This window comes from Anopheles marshallii, chromosome 3, assembly GCF_943734725.1.
Source record: "Anopheles marshallii chromosome 3, idAnoMarsDA_429_01, whole genome shotgun sequence".
Classification (NCBI taxonomy): domain Eukaryota; kingdom Metazoa; phylum Arthropoda; class Insecta; order Diptera; family Culicidae; genus Anopheles; species Anopheles marshallii.
In genome coordinates, this window is record NC_071327.1 from 34,138,536 (window position 1) to 34,156,363 (window position 17,828).

General features: G+C 46.3%; 1 protein-coding gene across 1 annotated transcript; it reads left to right on the forward strand.

The window, feature by feature from the left end:
• Positions 1-909: 909 nt before the first annotated feature.
• LOC128715272 (protein Wnt-6) lies at positions 910-17,438 on the forward strand. Its single transcript, XM_053810154.1, has 4 exons — positions 910-971; positions 12,340-12,575; positions 16,277-16,878; positions 16,977-17,438. The coding sequence occupies exons 1-4, from the start codon at positions 910-912 to the stop codon at positions 17,436-17,438; spliced, it is 1,362 nt and encodes a 453-aa protein (XP_053666129.1).
• The last annotated feature ends 390 nt before the right edge of the window (positions 17,439-17,828 follow it).

Sequence of the window (17,828 nt, forward strand, 5' to 3'; positions counted from 1 at the left end):
AACTTCGCCCCCCGTAGCCAGCTCGGTGGCAGTTATCGTGGTGCGATCGCAGTAGTCTGTTCGAAGTCGAAACAGCGGACGAAACGCTACTAAACAGGGGTGGTAACGCCACGTAGAAAAAGGACAACGCAGCCACCCTTTTCGGGCCGGTGTCCAACATGTCCAGTGCATCGATCAGTACACAACCCGTAGCCCCTTAATCCGGGGGAGTTATAAGAAATAAAACCCACGAAGCGTTTATGTTTATCATGTGAGTGACAAACTATGGCACATATCTTCGTACTATAATCACCGTAAAACACCGGAACTGGAGTGTCGAAAATTGTGTTTAAATACCCCCTGGTGTGGGTGGTGCAGTGCAAACCACTTAATATCCCCAATTCTTTTCATTTGCATCCTAAACAGCAATCCATCGGAAGAACAAAACAAAACCCGCACTCGGCCGACCATGTGAACCGCGCGCAGTGTGCGCCATTTTTGCAATGGGGATGCATTTTTAGTTTATCTTGTGAGGTGTGATCTGGTCCATTTCCGGGGTAGCGGGTGTCAGTTTTACAAGTGTCTGTGTGTATGTGTGTGTGTGAATGCCTTTAAGTGTTTAAAGTGTGACCGCAGTGACCATGGTGAAGATTTGTTTTGTTTAGCCACAACCGGTACAGGGTGTGTATTTCCGGTCGGTTTGTGGGTGGTATTTGCTGCGTGCTTGGGGTGCTTGTGCTGCGTGTCACAAGCCCGTTGACAGTGTGTGCTTGTGAATCGTTTCCGGTATTCTTCGTTGTTGCAACCAGCTGGAAAAAAATTGTTCGTCACTGTTTATGCGTGGATGTGCAATTGGACGCAGCTAGTTGCGCAAACAATCGCTCACGAGTAACTGAACTGTGTTTATTCAGCAGACAGGAAGTTATAACTATGCGTTTGGTACTGATTGTTATCTACCTGATACTTATAATGCCCATCACCGGCCTGTGGAGGTAATATTTTTTATCAAATATAATATGTAATGGGGATTCTAGTTCATGGGAAGATCAAAATTCAGAAGTTCGCTATTCGATATGTCTATGAATGTTTAATTGCGTTATGCATCATCTGCTTCAAGATGAAAAGATATCCAGAGCCTCTATAATTAGCTTATTTAAGTTTTTTTTACGAAAACTGCCAGGAATATAAGAAGCGGGCGAATAAAAGAGAGTAATATCTCGTTTATTTGTATTTAACGGCTAGATTGTATCGCTTTTCAAGTAGAAGTTACTGTAAGGTAATACTTACCAATTTGGCATTTGCCTTTCGCATGTAGTTGAAGTCTTACTTATTCACCATTAACTAAATTATTTTTCGTAGTATTGATTTAAATTATTTATCAGATATTCCTGAACCATTTTCCATGTTCCGTGTTCGAAACTAGAAAAACTATATGAGGTTATTGAATGCCTAGCGAGTATTTTACTAATTTGAAACTAAATGAAGCTGATAATACAACGAAAACCCATCATACTGGAATAAATCAATATGTAATATTAAAGAGACCTCATTCTTCGAGGAAATGCATAAAGCAAAGTTTGACTGTACCAGTCTTGAAGTAAACAACACAATCAATACTGCGCGCGCCCCGATTAAGATTTTGTACCAGTCTTGTCGTATGAAAAACCGGCTTCATTACTACTGACTCATCGAGTCGTCTCGGTTATACGTGTCTAAAAACACCATAAAAATCAAGTATTACTAATAAGGGCAGAGATCAGCACAAAAAAGAATAATGTGAAACCTCTATCCAGAAACAAATTTTGATTAACTGACAACAATGGTAATAATTTGCAAAAACCAAAGTAAATTAAATGCCTCAATACCCATTGCCAACATACGTAATGGACTTCCCGGCATCAATCGATACCCTCTCGAAGATGGACCGGCACACAAAAGCAACGTGCAGTTTGAAAGCGTAAAACTATTTAGCATCCATTTGTGCGCCTCTTGACCCACAATCCTCATCGTTGGAACCCCCCTTCACATTTACGATGCGCTAGGTAATCATCGGCGTCCCATTAGCTGCGGCCATTTTAATGCTCGGCGACACTAAATTTCAACCGCTTAAATTATGAACCGTGCGTTTGAGGAAGAAGTGGAAGCGGCCGGGATTGAGTGAGGCGGGGGGAGCCAAAGGCGCCCAGTATTAACGATGGAATGCTTTCAGTACTAGCCCTCGAGGGGTTTGAAAGAAGAGGTGATCTGTGGTGGAGACCGAGTGCAGAAATAAAGATAAAATAAAACGTGTGCCTCTGCCGTACCACGCTTACTTAGTTGTGTGAATCTCCGGCCGTCCGAGAACAGGCGGGAGCGCTAGTTTAGCGATACAATAAATTATTTGCATCTGTGGCATCTGGGTAGAGCCGTGTTGCAAGATGCTATGAGCTGCGTCGTCCCCATTCTCCTCTTTCCCAACGGGTGCGCCACTGCATCGATATGTATTCAACACTTTATCTTAATAATTTCATAATTAACCCGAACCTGATGGAAGCAGCAAGTAGAACTCACCGGCACCAGCTCGAGTACGTGTATATGTATAGGGAGGAGGGAGTTTATTGTGTTCTCCTTTACTTAGCTTCAACTGGAAAAGAATGTATTTCCTATACTGTTTTATTCCTTCCGCAATTTGCTGCAGCAGTAGCAGCAGCCGCATATTTATACTCTACACTGTTGCAAACCAACTAGTGTCGATGGTCAACCGATAGGGGCAAAAGATCAGTTTCATCAGGGTGTGCAAGGACGTGGCACTAGAACGCCAATCACCTCGTAAGCTGTAACGATCTTGCTCCGTTTTTGCTCCCCGACCATCTCCCCCTCCTCTCTGCTTACCCGCTCGGCAAAGAGATACGATTACGACAAACTGCTGAGCAGCCATTAAATGCATCCTTAATTACATTTACGCTTTTAGAAACGATTATAAATATTATAAACTGCCCCTCATTATATCATTAGCGATGATGTTGTGATAAGCGGTCGCCTACTAGTTGACGGAGGCTGGACCCGCTTCTCGCCTAGTAATGCCGACCGAAGGTGGCCCTGACATAGCCCCAGCCTGCCAACCGACCCCCTGAAGTCTTACGCTTCGCGAGACGATCTCACTACGACGTGAGGAGGAGAGTTTTGCGTGAGTTAAACGTTTCGCCTCCGGGTGCTCCAACTGTCCTACGTCTTGGTCGGTGCGACTCGACTCGACAACTAATGGACTGCGGCTACACGACTTGAGATTTTACTCGTTTTGAGCTACCGAAGACATGGAAATGCATAGCAAACTCTTATGCAAACCAAGAAATCGGTTGGTAGCACATCATATCACAAGTTTACACTTGCCTTGCGTGAGCGACAGATGACACGCTGCCCGTTTTATGCCGGCGGTAACTGATGCGGGAAACGTGGTGTACCTGGGGAAGAGAACAAACTACTCGTCCTCCACGTTGGCAGAAAGATGTATCTTGATAAGCAATATCGCAATTTGATGAGTATTACGGCAGTGCGAGTCAGATAAGCGGGAGTAAAACAAACCATACCGTAACTGGAGAACTGGACCGTATCGCATTGACCGGTTTCCTGGATGGTGACTCCTGCAAAGCAGACATCACACACAAACACACGCTATAAGCTACAATCACTAGCGACCAATCTCTTGATGATCGTGCCAAGTTGCCGTCGCGACGTCTCAGAATCTGTTGGAATCATTTCTCATAAATGAGTACGAATTGTGACGGTGTTGCCACGCAGACGAGGGCTCGCGGTGGTAAGATTATCGTATAAGAAATTCGACGCACGCACCGCAACATAACGACGTACGTTTTGTAACAGCGAGTCAACTCTGCCCAAGATTACTTGGGCAACGGAATTTGGGCACGTCGAGGCGAAGACTCCAAGCGCCAGGGCGGCTACTTCACGGATCGGATCAGCTAGAAGATGACGCGTTCCGATGACCGTAGCCCCTGCGGGCAGACATCCAGAGGTCATACTTGAAATGCTGGACCAGCAGTACGTTTGGCGACAACCGTTGCGAGATACTGGCTCTACAGCGAGCAGGTCCACGGTTATCTAAATCTTTACGATTTTGAACCCCGAAACCTTCCGTCTTGGGGACGGCATCAAGCGCTAGCGAGTTAGAAGACGAAGACGTCAGCACGCATTCCATCCAGTGTGCGGTTGAGAAGGGTCGACACAAATCCTGATGTCTACTGGTACACGATACCCACACGGTACGGCATTCCACCACGTCCGGATGGTCGAGCGAAAGTGCTCACCGAGATCGGAGGTTCAGACTTTTTCATACCCAAATCTAAAAATCCTTATGCTAATTTTGCACAATGTATCATTTCATCAGTCGATTTGAAAGGCTTATCTACCTGCCAAACTTGGTGGTATTTGTGTGCGCCAAAAAAAGAGAAACAGCAAAGGTAAAGGAGGTTAATCGCTTCAACGAGCTTATCATGACTACCTGTTGACAATTGAGATAAATGTAACAGAAGTTTGCATTTATCCAACTGTAAGCTGGCTTCTGAATGTTTCGATTTGGGAAAGGATTGCTCTTTTGTATGTCGCATTGCTGTGAAGCTATCGTTGGAATGATACCGATTCGGCCCAACGACATCCAATTTAATTTATTGATACATTGGTAATAGAACCTGTAGCATAGAGTCCATCAGTTTTGGAAATCTCCGACAAATGTTCGAAAGTATTTCGCCTTTTTGTATACCTTTAAGACATCCATCTGATCTTCTTAGCACCGAGGTTAAGGCATGTATAAAGAAAATGCATGTATAAAGACGACCGGATCGATCTCTGTTGTCCCTGTTGTGTCAACAATCGCTTGCCAAAGCTCCAAAAGTGTCCGCCCCGAAGCGATCAGCAACCAACGCAGATCGTCTACGATTACATCGAGGACAGTTTCCTTGCAGAAAATGGCTCTCAAGAGAGCTCTTTTGTAACCAGATACGTCCCGACTCCTCAAAAAGCCATAATGGACATCAGTGCGCTTTTGGGTAGCGATACCTGTAAGGGGATCCTCTGTCACCGATTCGCCCACCAAAAGGATCTTGAAGCGCACTGTGTAGCCTGATCGATTGCCCGGCAGCGTAAAAGCGTAACGGAAACGATATCCTTGAGAACGGCTGGGATAACGGGTAGGCGGAATCACTTTGATGGCAGCCAATCATGTCGAAAGTCATATTCATTACCCACTCAACCACTCAGGACGATGCATCCTTTCGTCCAAAAAACGGGAATGAATGAGAGACACGCAGCATGGCATAAAATAACCCCCGTGCTTCCAAACATTGATGCGCATCGACGGTTGTGATCATAAAATTGGCTCAGTGATCCGTAATCCATACGGTACTGGAACGCCTCCTTCCTCCCCTCTATGCCTTCCTCACCCCACCTTCCGGACCGATCGTCCGATGTGTACTTTCAACCTGCCACTCGAAGGGGAAGCAAAACGGAGATCGATCACTGTTTATACTGGAGCCGTTTCGGTGCTGTTACAATGTTTACATTGAATAATACTCCGCGCCACGCATCGTTCCAGCCACCGGACCCCAGAGCACGGGACTCATCGGCATTACGAATCAACTTGATGGCGGCGCACCGCGGCGATAATTAGCTTCATTAGCGGCGTTGGATCAACTCATTAGCCGGGAGCGGCGATTGTATTGATTATTTCATTGCGGTTGATGATCGGTTCCCCATCCAAAATGGCAGCTGTCCGGTAAGCCATGGGACCGTTTTAATTGCAACTGTTGCGGGCCGGCTTGCAAATGGTTTTGATGGTTTAGCCGTGCCAGGTTCAGACTGAAAGGAATGCGTCACTCGTACTTTTGATTGGCCTCTTTCTACTTCGGTACAGCAATACGTCTCGAGCGCATCCGCTGCACGGGCGATCTGTCAATCTTCAGCCGATGCACCTGTAGAGCCCGGGCTTCCCGGTCTAGTACAGTTCGGTAAGCTTAACCTTTCTGAAAAGCTGCACCTTTGAACCTTTTTGCGCCTAAGGGAACTATTTGCATTCCGACGTGGATGGGAAACGAGTGTAACGCACACACACACACATACAAACGGAAGAACAAAAATGTTTTCACTGTCCCTGGGTGACAGGACCATCTCACCCTCGCCCGACACTGACCCCGAAAAGGTCCAAATTAACAACGAGACTATGGAGTGCCGGCACCCACTTGAATGAAGGAGTCAAATGTTTGATGATTTTGTTACACTACCTTTTGTCCCGGGTATCCTCTGACCAGGCATCTCACTACAGGACACCTCGAGCCACCCATCTGTTCATCCACTGGGTTGTCGTGAGGGTCGTGGACGAGAAAAAACAAACTACTTCAATATTTTCAAGATGACGGCGAATAAATAGGCAAGCATCTTCAGATGCACTTTGAGCTGTTTGGCCCACAACGCTCCGTCGCACAGGGGTAGGGTAGGGAGGAAAACAAGGGACACAGCCGACTGGTGGTGGTGTTGTTGGCCGTGTGCGGAGCTATTTATGCTGCGGCTCTGTCATGTTGTATTTGCTCAAGCTGAATGCATTCTGACCGTTGCTGCTCCCAAAAGCCGTCGCTTCTACTTTGCTGACTTCCTTTGCAAAAGCAAACTAGAGGGTAATGTGGGTTTAAATGCATTTTTTTCTTCATCTTACTACACTCTCCCTCCCACCCACTCTAAATCCATCCCACCCTGCCCCGTGGTTCGGTAAAGCTTTTCGATCAGCGCGTCGCATCAAAGCAACGTGAGACGGTTTTCCGCTTCGTTGGTCCTGAAAGCGTGTCTGTTTGCGGGCTCTTTCTTCCATTTCGTTGACTCGTTGACGGTTGGACCCACGATGGGTGAAATATTGATCTTTTATCTCCCCGGGCGACTCTCGGAGTTGATTAAGCGGATCATCACGTACACAACCGTGGCTGGGCCCGGTAGGGTAGGGTGCCGTATGCGGTGCCCTGGGAACTTGAGAAGTGCCATGATGGTGGTGGTGGTGCGTGAAGCCGATTCCGAGGTGGTCGTAGCATGATGTCGTTTTAATTTACGACGGTTTAACAAGCACCGAAGGGAATAGACACTAGTCGTATTTGGCCGCACAGCTAATGAACGGATAGTTACATGACAACGTAATACACTGGCGATTGTCGCACTATGGGATGATATTAATTATTAATGGAGGTAAAAAGGGGTTTATTTAGTCTTCAAGTTAGCAGTGCTTGTAACCATAATTACGGTTGAAAAGAAACTAGTAGAGACATCAATGGCCACCTGTTCGAAAGTTAACCAATCTAACCGGGTAATTCAACATTATTGCTCAACCAAGATACTAATGTATTCTTTACTCAATAAGTTTATTCGGGGATATGCAGCACAAACGATATTTATAAGTAAGAAAATAAACATAGTACATAATACTAAGGAACATTCAATTAGGCTTGCCAACTAACCGAATCACAAGCAACTGTGGAACAGAATTGTAATGAGGAGGAGTTATATTATTCACATCGCACTCTTTTTGTGCGATTTCTAAAACAACTACGATTTAAATTTAAGTTTAACATGAGAGCCCCGTAGGAAATGACTGCTTCCACCAACGTAAAGCACACATTGATGTATCCTTGTTAAGAAGAAATTCCAGGTTTATGACTATTCTTAAAAAAATATGAATGTTGGAAGGTAGAATGCTTTAAGAAATATAGTCATTTAAATACAAAATTTAAAGCTGTCAATGGTTTATGAAACAAAATTGGTCGACTTGCTAATGGAGACTTTGAGTTAGTCAATTTGTTTAGAATCCTGGAATTATTATTTATTAAAATGTTATAACAACAGATTTTCTGGTTGAAAAAACGCATTTTAATTTAGATTGTTCCAACTTCTGAATGCTTAGACATTTCCTCAATCCCCTTGCTTGCAAATAGTCATTGGGTGAAGTATTAAATATACCTTACTTTAATTAAAATGGAGTGTTATTGTCGTGCAACAAAAGATTCTACTCAATTAATTGCAACGAAAGCACAACAAGTGTGCAAATAGAAAGTGTCTGAATTATTGTATGCGCATCCAAACGAGAAAAGCAAACAGTTCCTATTTATTTGTGTAACCTACTGAAAGCTCATTATTTTTATTACTTCCCAAGATCAACTTTCACCCTTCTTTCCATCTCGAGCCCTCTACCTAAACCAACTTTACACATCCAGCGAGAAGAAAACAATGTTTGTTAACGGCAAATCGGTGCACACGGAGAGAGAAAAAGCACCCTTACGCAAATAAAAGTAAATTGAACAAAATGATTTAAACCTCCTCCTGCAGCAAACGGCTTCGTGTGCGCAATCTTGTGCAACGAGCGAGATTTCCATCCTAGGACAACAGGCCTAGCGTGACGAATGCCGTCTCGACACTGGTACGCAGTTTTTCCAACCTCATCCGCACGTGCGTGGGGCGCGAAAGAGGCCGCATTTCCTTTCGGTTTGGGTCCGGGTGTCCATCATAACCGTAGGCCCGTTTGGATATGGAGCTATGGAGAATGGAGACTTAGCACCCCATTTCTAAAGCCTCCCCTATATCAGTACCGATCCACCACCCGGAAGGTACCGGTGTGTCATGAATGGTTAGCGATTGTTTAAATTGAAATTAAAATGCGCAAGTTCATAAAAGTAAATAAACGACTAGCTTGAAGAGTGTTAATAGCGTTTCAAATTGTGCCCTCGGTTGTGGCCGTCGTCGAGTTTGCGGCCATGTTCAAACACCAGCCATGAAAACGGTGCGGCGAAGATCTGAGCCGCCCCGATACGACGACGGATTAGTTCGCCATTGGCCGTGGGTCATGATGGTTACAGATGGATAGGCAGGGCAATGGAGGCACCCAGACGAACGGTTGGGCGGCCAGTTAGGTTGGTAAATTTACACTTCACCAGCCAGTACAGAGAACGCCGGTGTGCATCAATCTAAATGCATAATTGAGAAAATTAAGTTAAACACAGCACCAAACAGCACTGTGGAGTCTGAAGCCTCTTTGCCAATTGCTGGCCGATGACGTTTGTGCAAGGGTAAGCTTCGGTATGCTGGGAAAAGTGTTGGGTGAGTGAAGCGAAACATACCACGCAGTAGTTTGCTGCTCATCCCCGAGCTGCGTTCGTCCCGAAAAGCGTACCGCTCGAACGGGACAGCCTGAGTGACAAGCGATTATTTTCGCACGAATTCAACCTGCATCTTCCCTGGGTGGTGAGTTCCGGTTGGGATGGTAGCGGCCGTACGACAGTTGGCAACCAACTGTGGTTTGCGTTTTGCAGTGCGCAAAACGTAGCGTTTCGTTTGCAACAAAACGGACACACCATCGCATGGTTCCCATCAACGTCCATTACGTCGGATCGGTGACGAGCCGAGCTGGCTGCTGGTTTCGATGCAAGTCTGGGCCTAGTGAACCGTGCTGTTTGTAATGTGTTGCTACTATTGGTAAGATCAAATTGAGGCTAGAAAGAAAGAGAATCAACGAGGAATAATAAAAGCTGCAACAGCTTACTAGACTCACGATGCATCTCACGAATGCAGCAAAAATCAACCATTCCTCAGGAAAAAAGATCACCGGACCGAATCTGGAGGATACAGGCAAGGCAGGTATTTCTGCAGGTTTCCTACTACTAGTAGCAAATGGACCGACAGCTGTTGAAATTATTCGTTAACGATGATTAGTATTCAATGAATTCGTTGGCTTCGTTAGTTGGTTGATTCTGTTCAGGATAGATCACACGCGGCCCCGGTGCAGTTGCATGATAATGTTCCATTCAGACGATCGCACGGCACAACGACGGCCATAGATTGGATTCAATGAGTCATAAACTCGTGGTGACAATGTAAGCTGGTGGAGTTGCACACAACTGATTGAGGCAACTAAGTGCCACCGAACTACCTGACGTAATTTATGGCATTGTTCTAGATGATTTGTCTGCCTGTGCCAGCTTCAAGCTTTCAATCGATTCCAGCATCAGCAGGAAATCTATTAAATAATTTATGATTTCAAAATATCACACACCGGTGTAAAATTATTGATCCCAAAATGAGCACCGTGGCTGAAACGTGTTTGAAACAACAAATCCATTCATCAAGCACAGTTGGCAGCCGGTACAAACAAAACATCTCATTCATAGTAATTTGTCTTAAAACATCCCAATAAACCATTAGTTGCACTCTAACCAAAACGGTCTACGATCCAAGCGTCCATGGCGATGACATCCGTCACCAGGCAAAGTTTCGTTGTTTTATTACCACCTTATCCCATCGGCACATTCGGTTACCCGTAGTCGTCGAAATCGCATCATCCCATCGCGTCCACAGGAAAGGTGACGCGTTAATTAGTCAAATTAAAGCTCAGCAATCCTAGTAATGGCGGCACCTCCATAAACTTCTACCATCTCCAAATCTTCTTCATCAGTTCCTTCAAATAAAAGCGACAAATTGAAACCGAATATCAACAGTTTTATGTCGCTGTCGTAACCAGTTTGAGACGGTTTTCCGCTTTTGGGTTGGTTTTTCAAGTTTTCTTGACAGTCAAATTCTAACCCTGAGAGGAACTCTGACGAGCTAGCGAAACCCGATAAAAGGTTGGCGAGGGGCAGTGATGCTACAAGTTTATGTCTTTATTGACCACCAGACAAATGCGGCTACCATTCGGTTCGTGGTCGAACCGCTGGCTGATCAACACCGATCAAACGGCGGTGCTATTTAAATTTATAATTTCTTTCTGGTGATCCTGCTGTGTGGAGGAAACAAGAATGAAAGAGAGAGAGATTTTTATCTCGTCTCCTACCGTTTGATCGTTTGACTGATCGTGAAGTGTCGTCAGCGATGGAAACACTACTCAATCCATCGAACTATTCCATTCTGTTTTACATATTTTTTATTTCTCTCCACGAATTCTCCAATAAAAAAGACATGCTGAGTGTGACTTACCGGAGGGACATTGAGAACTTGAGGAGTTTTGAACATTAGATGGCGACTGATAACAGGTCGGACGCTCCAGGTCCAGGACGGCCGGATGTGGTCGCGTGGATGATAACTAATGACCCTGCCGCATCCAGGTGACGGTTTCGCTCGTTTCGTCGGTTTCGCCGGTTTGTCATTAGCGCCTCCGTTCGTCACACGACCATGACCATTAGTCAGTCAACCGGAGTTACTCATTGCGGCGCCCGTTGGCAGCCTGTTGAGTCGATCGTAAAAATCAGTGCCTGGTAGCTGGATGGCGTGCTGCGCTCCGTATACAGCGAAACCGTTAAAAACGTCATAACGGTGTCTGGAAAATGTTCGCCCTGGTACCGTACCAGGGTTGCCAAGTGCGTCGCAATGGAAAATTATTTATTTTAACTCAACGATTATTTACCTTTCATGTAACTTCTGCTGGAACAGTAGCGAGCTGCTGGAAGAAATTAGGTACCTTCTTTTTTTCATTCGCCCCCTCATTTTCCACCATCATCCACGGCAATGTTTATGCCGAGTGTTCGGGATTGTACACCATAGCAATAGACCGAGCTAATCGGCATCTGAGGTCATTGGTGGGGTTTGAGGGTTTTAATAGCGACGAAACAGAAATGAGCTGAAAATGCTGGAAAAATGCTCAACAGCCAATTGCGCTAGTGGTTAATAATCGGTTTTGAATGGGGCTCACTCTCAACGCTCACCGCCTTCGCCCCAACAACGGGAACACATTACGGATCGCCCTCGTGCAGCTGAAGTTCGATGGATAGAAACGATCTTCATTATTGAATTTTATGGCCCTGCCCCTGCGCAAGGGCGCAAGCTATATTTAGCTGTCGTGTGAAACCATCACCCAGGAATGGGCAGCAAAACACACCGTCAGCACGGGAGCGGAACAAAACCAACTCACTCACCTGCACCTTGACGTCTATGCCAATAGAGCGTTTGGTGCGCTGATTGGTTGGTCATGTGGTATGTTCTGGAAGTGCGAACGGATTGTTCCGCTGGTTTTGCAGCGTAATCCGTTGGGCGTCCATTGCGTAAGCAGGATGTTGGAGCGGCTTTTGTATATCCGACCTGACACTTTGAACTTGAACCTGATGCAAAGAGGCTGTTTATGTTGAACAATTGGCAGATACGCTCATTATATGCCGCGTCTTTAAGAAGTCGCACAATGTGCTAATGAAGTGTTAAGGGACCTAAATCACACCTATTAGGCCTGATTATTGTGTGCTGTTAGCTTTAAGCAATTACTAGCAGTTGCAATTGTAAGCAATAGCGTAATGCATCTTTTCCTGCTTTACAGCTTGTTTCCTATTCCTATTTATGTATTCCGTTTTACATCTTTTGCAGAGCCGAAGGTAGCAACGTGCTGCTCGATCCTGAACGGGTCTGTGAAAGCAAGCACCGGAAATCGCGACGACTTTCGGGAAAGTTGGCTGACATCTGCAAGAACGACACATCGCTGATGCACGAGATCCACCGGGGCATCAGCTTGGGTTTTCGGGAATGCGAGAACCAATTCCGGCACAACATGTGGAACTGCTCCTGGACCATCAAACGCAGCATGCGCCGAATTCTGGCCAAAGGTAATCCTTATCTGTAGCTAAAGTTTGTGTGAAAGAGCGAAAGACAAACAGTGCACCACATGAAGCTCAAGTTACTGCCGAACGAATTCACCGTAAATTGTACATAATTGACGAGCACTGTTTTGCCTGCCTTGTGAACCGCCATTCGTCTACAATGTCCGCTTGCCTCGGGGCACTGGATCGTGCATGTCGTGCAATTGAAAAATTTAAATCGAACGTAACGATATTGTCATTGCTATAAATTACATTCAATCCACCGATTTTCCCTCTGGATGATTTCCACCCTATCTCGTGAATCCCGCGGTTGTGATTATTATTTGAACCCGATCCCGACAGAACACCGAAAAGGAACAACCCTCACGAGCCATTGGACCGTTCGGGCGAAAACATGCTGCACTTGTCTGTCTGTCGAAAGTTCTGCAGCCGATCTGTCGCTGTACTGTCGCTGTTCTGTCTCGGTCCTGTCGCGGATCCTTTGAATTGTGGCTTTTCGTTGTCATCGGGTGCCTCAGATTTCTGGGGTTGGAGGGTAGCTTCTGATTTGCTGCCCGATCGGATCAATAAAACAAACAAACAAACGAATCTGCCCAGTGTCTCGAGAAGGTGGACATTCGAATGTCCGAATCTGTGCGATCTGTCGCATTGGAATCTGGAATGCTGTGTTGTTCGTGTAGTCGTCCGGTGATTGTTTCCGATATTGGAAGGGCACTGTAGAATGGGGCGCGGAAAGGTTGATCGTTTATATTTTACGTTTGCCGGTTTGTGAAAAGGGAGATTAAAAATGCTTAAAGTTTCGCAGTTAGCATTCTCAGGCTGCAAGATAGGATGATTTTTTCTTGAACAACTTCATGTTACTTTCCTACTAGTAGTACAGTTTTTAAAGCTTCTTGACCTTCATATTCTACACGAAAGGCACAAGGCAAGGTTAGCTACCGGATATCTCCAGGCGATCACATCATCCACGTGCGAAAAGGACAGATTGATCATTATACAAGCAAGCATTTGCGGATTATCGTCGTCGTGTCGTGTCACGTGTGTTTCGCCGTCAGTACCATTTAACCCGCTACCCCAAAGAAGATGGACCCGGAGAGGTCTTGCGCACTCTACCTTACCCTGTGTTCCCCGCTTTGGAACGGTAGCACAGTCGTTGTACATCGATTGACGGGCCTATTCTGTCGGTGGCCCTTTTCCACGCTGAGGGCAATCGCTTTTGCTGTAACTTGCAACTTGGACGCGACACCGACAGCGAAGCGACATGGTCTGACATTCAACCATGACAATTCCGATGCTCGTAAACTGTTTCACATTTTGTGCCTACCTGGTCATCGTATCTTTGGGGTAGAAAATTCCATGCCAAGTTCAACAAAGTGACTGGCAATCGATTGACCGTCCGAGTGGGGAAGTATTTCGGTTGCCAAACATCGAAATTCCATCCCGTTTGCAAGATAAACAATCTCATTGCAATTGTCAAGATTACATCACTTTAATTCAATAAACATTAATTTTGATTTTGATTCGCCATAAAGTAAATTTAAGTTATTCACAAATTGACAGTTAAATTGTACCGCCAACGGAACGACTCGTTCTCGCCCGTACTTTGTTCTTCCGCTTCGCGATCGTGTTACGTTCAGCGGTGGAACAAATCTAGCCACCCCATTATTGGATTTATACACTACCCAGCAACACGTGGGAAGACGACAGGGGCGAAACATGTTCAGCGAGGAGCCTCCTTCGAGTGGGTCCTCCAAGCCGGACTGATCCATCGATCCAGATCCCGATCGATCGAGACGGATTACTGACGGTTGAATTGACTACCAAGCAGCTCAAGGCTCACCGGCACTGACAAAGTGCTCCAGATGGGTGCCGAGGGTGTATAATAATCCCAAACCCCACAACACATGTGCCCCTGTTTGGTGGTCGGGTGCATGCCAAAACCTGCCCGATGACGGTCCGGACGACTATCCGTGCGGTGCGGAACACTTTCTATCCGATAAGTGAAGCCCGCTCCACTCCTGGCAATGGGACAGCAGCTGCCGTTACGCTTGCACGAGTACCGATCGTAAAGCGATCGATGTAATACATGTTTTGTAAGCAAACACGACACCATCATTATCCATTTGTGGTCCGTCGCGTCGTGCACCGACCAGTGCAAAGGGTGCATATGCCGCGGCGGGAACACAGCTGAACGGGGAAAGATCCCCGTGTCCCAGGTCGGTGTAGATTTATTTTGCCCCATTTTTGTACAAATCTCTTTTTTGTTTCGCACTCGAGCGCTTTCACAGGACTGCTACGGGGTGTCCTAAAACCGATGCCAAGTTTCATTTTTCCGCCGAGTTCATTTGCTGTCCACTTCAATCTCGTACGTGACTAAACATTTGAACTGTCAAAGGAAGAAACTTATCTTGAAGGTGATCGATCGCGCTTGTGATGGAACGAATTATATTGTTTTTACCTCGGTTTGTGTGTGTTAGAAATTTTTTGAAGAGCTCTTTATAACTAGTAGTGTAAATACTAGCTATACTATTAATAATTAATAGAGAATAATTGTTTAACGGATTCAGACAATTCTTACTCCGAAAAACTTCATGTACTTCACAATTCATTCCAATAAAAAAAAATAAACAGAATACACATAAAAATTAAACCACCAGCAGTTGGTGTGTTTGAATCTGCCCGGCAACGTAACATAAATAGTGATGAGTTTTAATTTGTTTGGGTAGCAAATAGACTAGCAAACAAATATAGAAATTTATCTTTCCCCACCCTGTTTTCGGTGCCTGAGCACCACAGCAGTACAAACAAACGGCGTCCAGGAAATCGACCGCGCTTCAAGAGATGAAGACATCAAACAAAATACCACCGAAACGATGAATCAATGCCATCCATAAACTTTAACGACTTTGCGCAACTTTGCGCCAACGCATAAAGCAGGAATCAGCAACAAAACCCCCATTCGAAAGCCGGGAAAAACATATCACCCTTACGGCAGGCACTTTGGTAGGTGGGCGCCAACGGATCCAACCGTATGGCATGTAACACCCTCCGTCCGTGGGGCCGTAAAAATAGCTTAATTCTGAGCTTTCCAAAGCTAGGAGGCGCCAATTACGGTGCCAAGCGTTTCACAACCCGTCACCAGGCACCGAGGGGGTGTTGTGAAACACCGGCCAACCATTTACCCGTGGAAGATTACACCTTGCAAGAGTTGAATGGGGTGCGATATCGGTAGGAAGTTGCCTAAAAATTGGGCAAATATTGAACGAACAAATTTGGGGTCGATAATTTTACTCCCGCTCGACGCAGGCGACTGCCATGGTGTACTCTAGTCTTCGACGCTATTTATGCGCATGTTTGAGCAATAATTAGCACCTTGTCTCTTTCTCTCTTTGGTATTGCTTTGGGATAGTAAATTGTCCAAAAAGTGAGGTTTCCTTTGGAGGAGAAGCAGAGAAGATCTCTCAGACCTCTTCTATAGACATAGGCCAAGTGGTTCGAGATATTAGCGTTGGGTTATGCAAATGATCCATCGCCATTGCCAGGTTGGTTCGATCGATCCTGGGTGCCTAATTCAATTAAACGATATTTGCAGTATCACTTCGCGAAATGCCGACCGCACCTTAATCATCGAACTCCTTAATCAGCGAACTTCTGACTAACTTCCGCCCATTCCATTGGTTCTCATGAGGTTGTGCTACTACTTGCAGATACGCGCGAGACAGCGTTCGTGCACGCGATCACCGCCGCCGGTATAACGTACGCGGTAACGAAGGCCTGCACGATGGGCGACCTGCTGGAGTGTTCCTGCCAGAAGCACTCGAAATCGAAACCGGATGACGGGCGGGGTCGGGGACGAGGCGGCGCAGGGTACAGACCGACCGGTGGGAACCGTCGCCGTGTCGGTGGTGGCAATCGTCCCAACCCGAACGGCATCCCGATTGCGCCCTATCAGCAAAATGTCAATGCAAATCCAGCCTATGGTACCCTGACAGCGCCAGAGATTGTGCGGAACGGTCGCGTCCAGCCGGCGGTCCGTCGACCCAACCGTCGTAAGCAGCGACACTCACCGAAGGGGGTGAATGGTGGTGGTAGTGCGGGTGGATTGCCCACGCCCGGACCAGGTCTGTTGAAGGAGCATTCCACGTACACGATACACGCGGACCAGGACGACAAATGGAAGTGGGGCGGTTGCGACGATAATGTGAATTTCGGTGTCCGAAAATCGAAAGACTTCCTGGACGCCCGGTTGCGCAAGAAGAGTGACATTAAGACGCTGGTCCGGCTGCACAACAATGGCGCGGGACGATTGGTAAGTGTGGCACTGTCTGTATGGCTATGGGTTTCACCAAACTTATATGGTTATTATTATTTCTTGCATTCCAAACGCTCGTCCACCCGAAACAACAGGCCGTCAAGCAGTTTATGCGCATGGAGTGTAAATGTCACGGGCTGTCCGGATCGTGTACGACCAAGACCTGCTGGATGAAGTTGCCCCCGTTCTCGGAGGTGGGCGCCCGGCTGAAGGAACACTTTGACGGTGCGACGAAGGTGATTGCCAGCAACGATGGCCACAGCTTCATGCCCGACGATGCGACTATCAAGAAGCCGACGAAGGGCGACCTCGTCTACACGGAGGATTCGGATGACTTCTGCGAACCGAACGCGAAGACGGGCTCGCTCGGGACGCACGGCCGCGAGTGTAACATCACCTCGAGCGGTGTCGATGGGTGTAGCCTGATGTGTTGCAAACGGGGCCAATCCCACAACCGGGTGGAGGTGAAACGCAACTGTCACTGCAGCTTTAAATGGTGCTGCGAAGTTACGTGCAGCACCTGCATCGACAAACAGGATGTGTACACCTGCAAATGAGTGGAGTTCCGAAGTAGAAGATGCGTGTTTTGTTGTAACAGAAGTGTGTTAGATGAATGTTCTGCTAATGCGTGTCATTACTGAGCATCAAATCGTAATATTTGGTAGATGCCTTCTGATAACAGTAAGAAAGGGAGTAGAGCTAGTAGAGAACCGGCAGCATGGGCAGCTAATTGTTGACAATTGTTTGTACAAGTGATCATGCATACGAGTACGACGTATAGGCGAAAGAAAAAAAAACACGAATGAATCAAGAGTGCGTCGAAGCAGAAATGTGAAAGACTGATGAAATTATTTGTGAAATTGAAACAGATTTGAACGCACACACCCTCTACCGGCTGAACATCGCATGAAGTGATGATTGAAAAGGCCCATATGATAGAGGGTGTA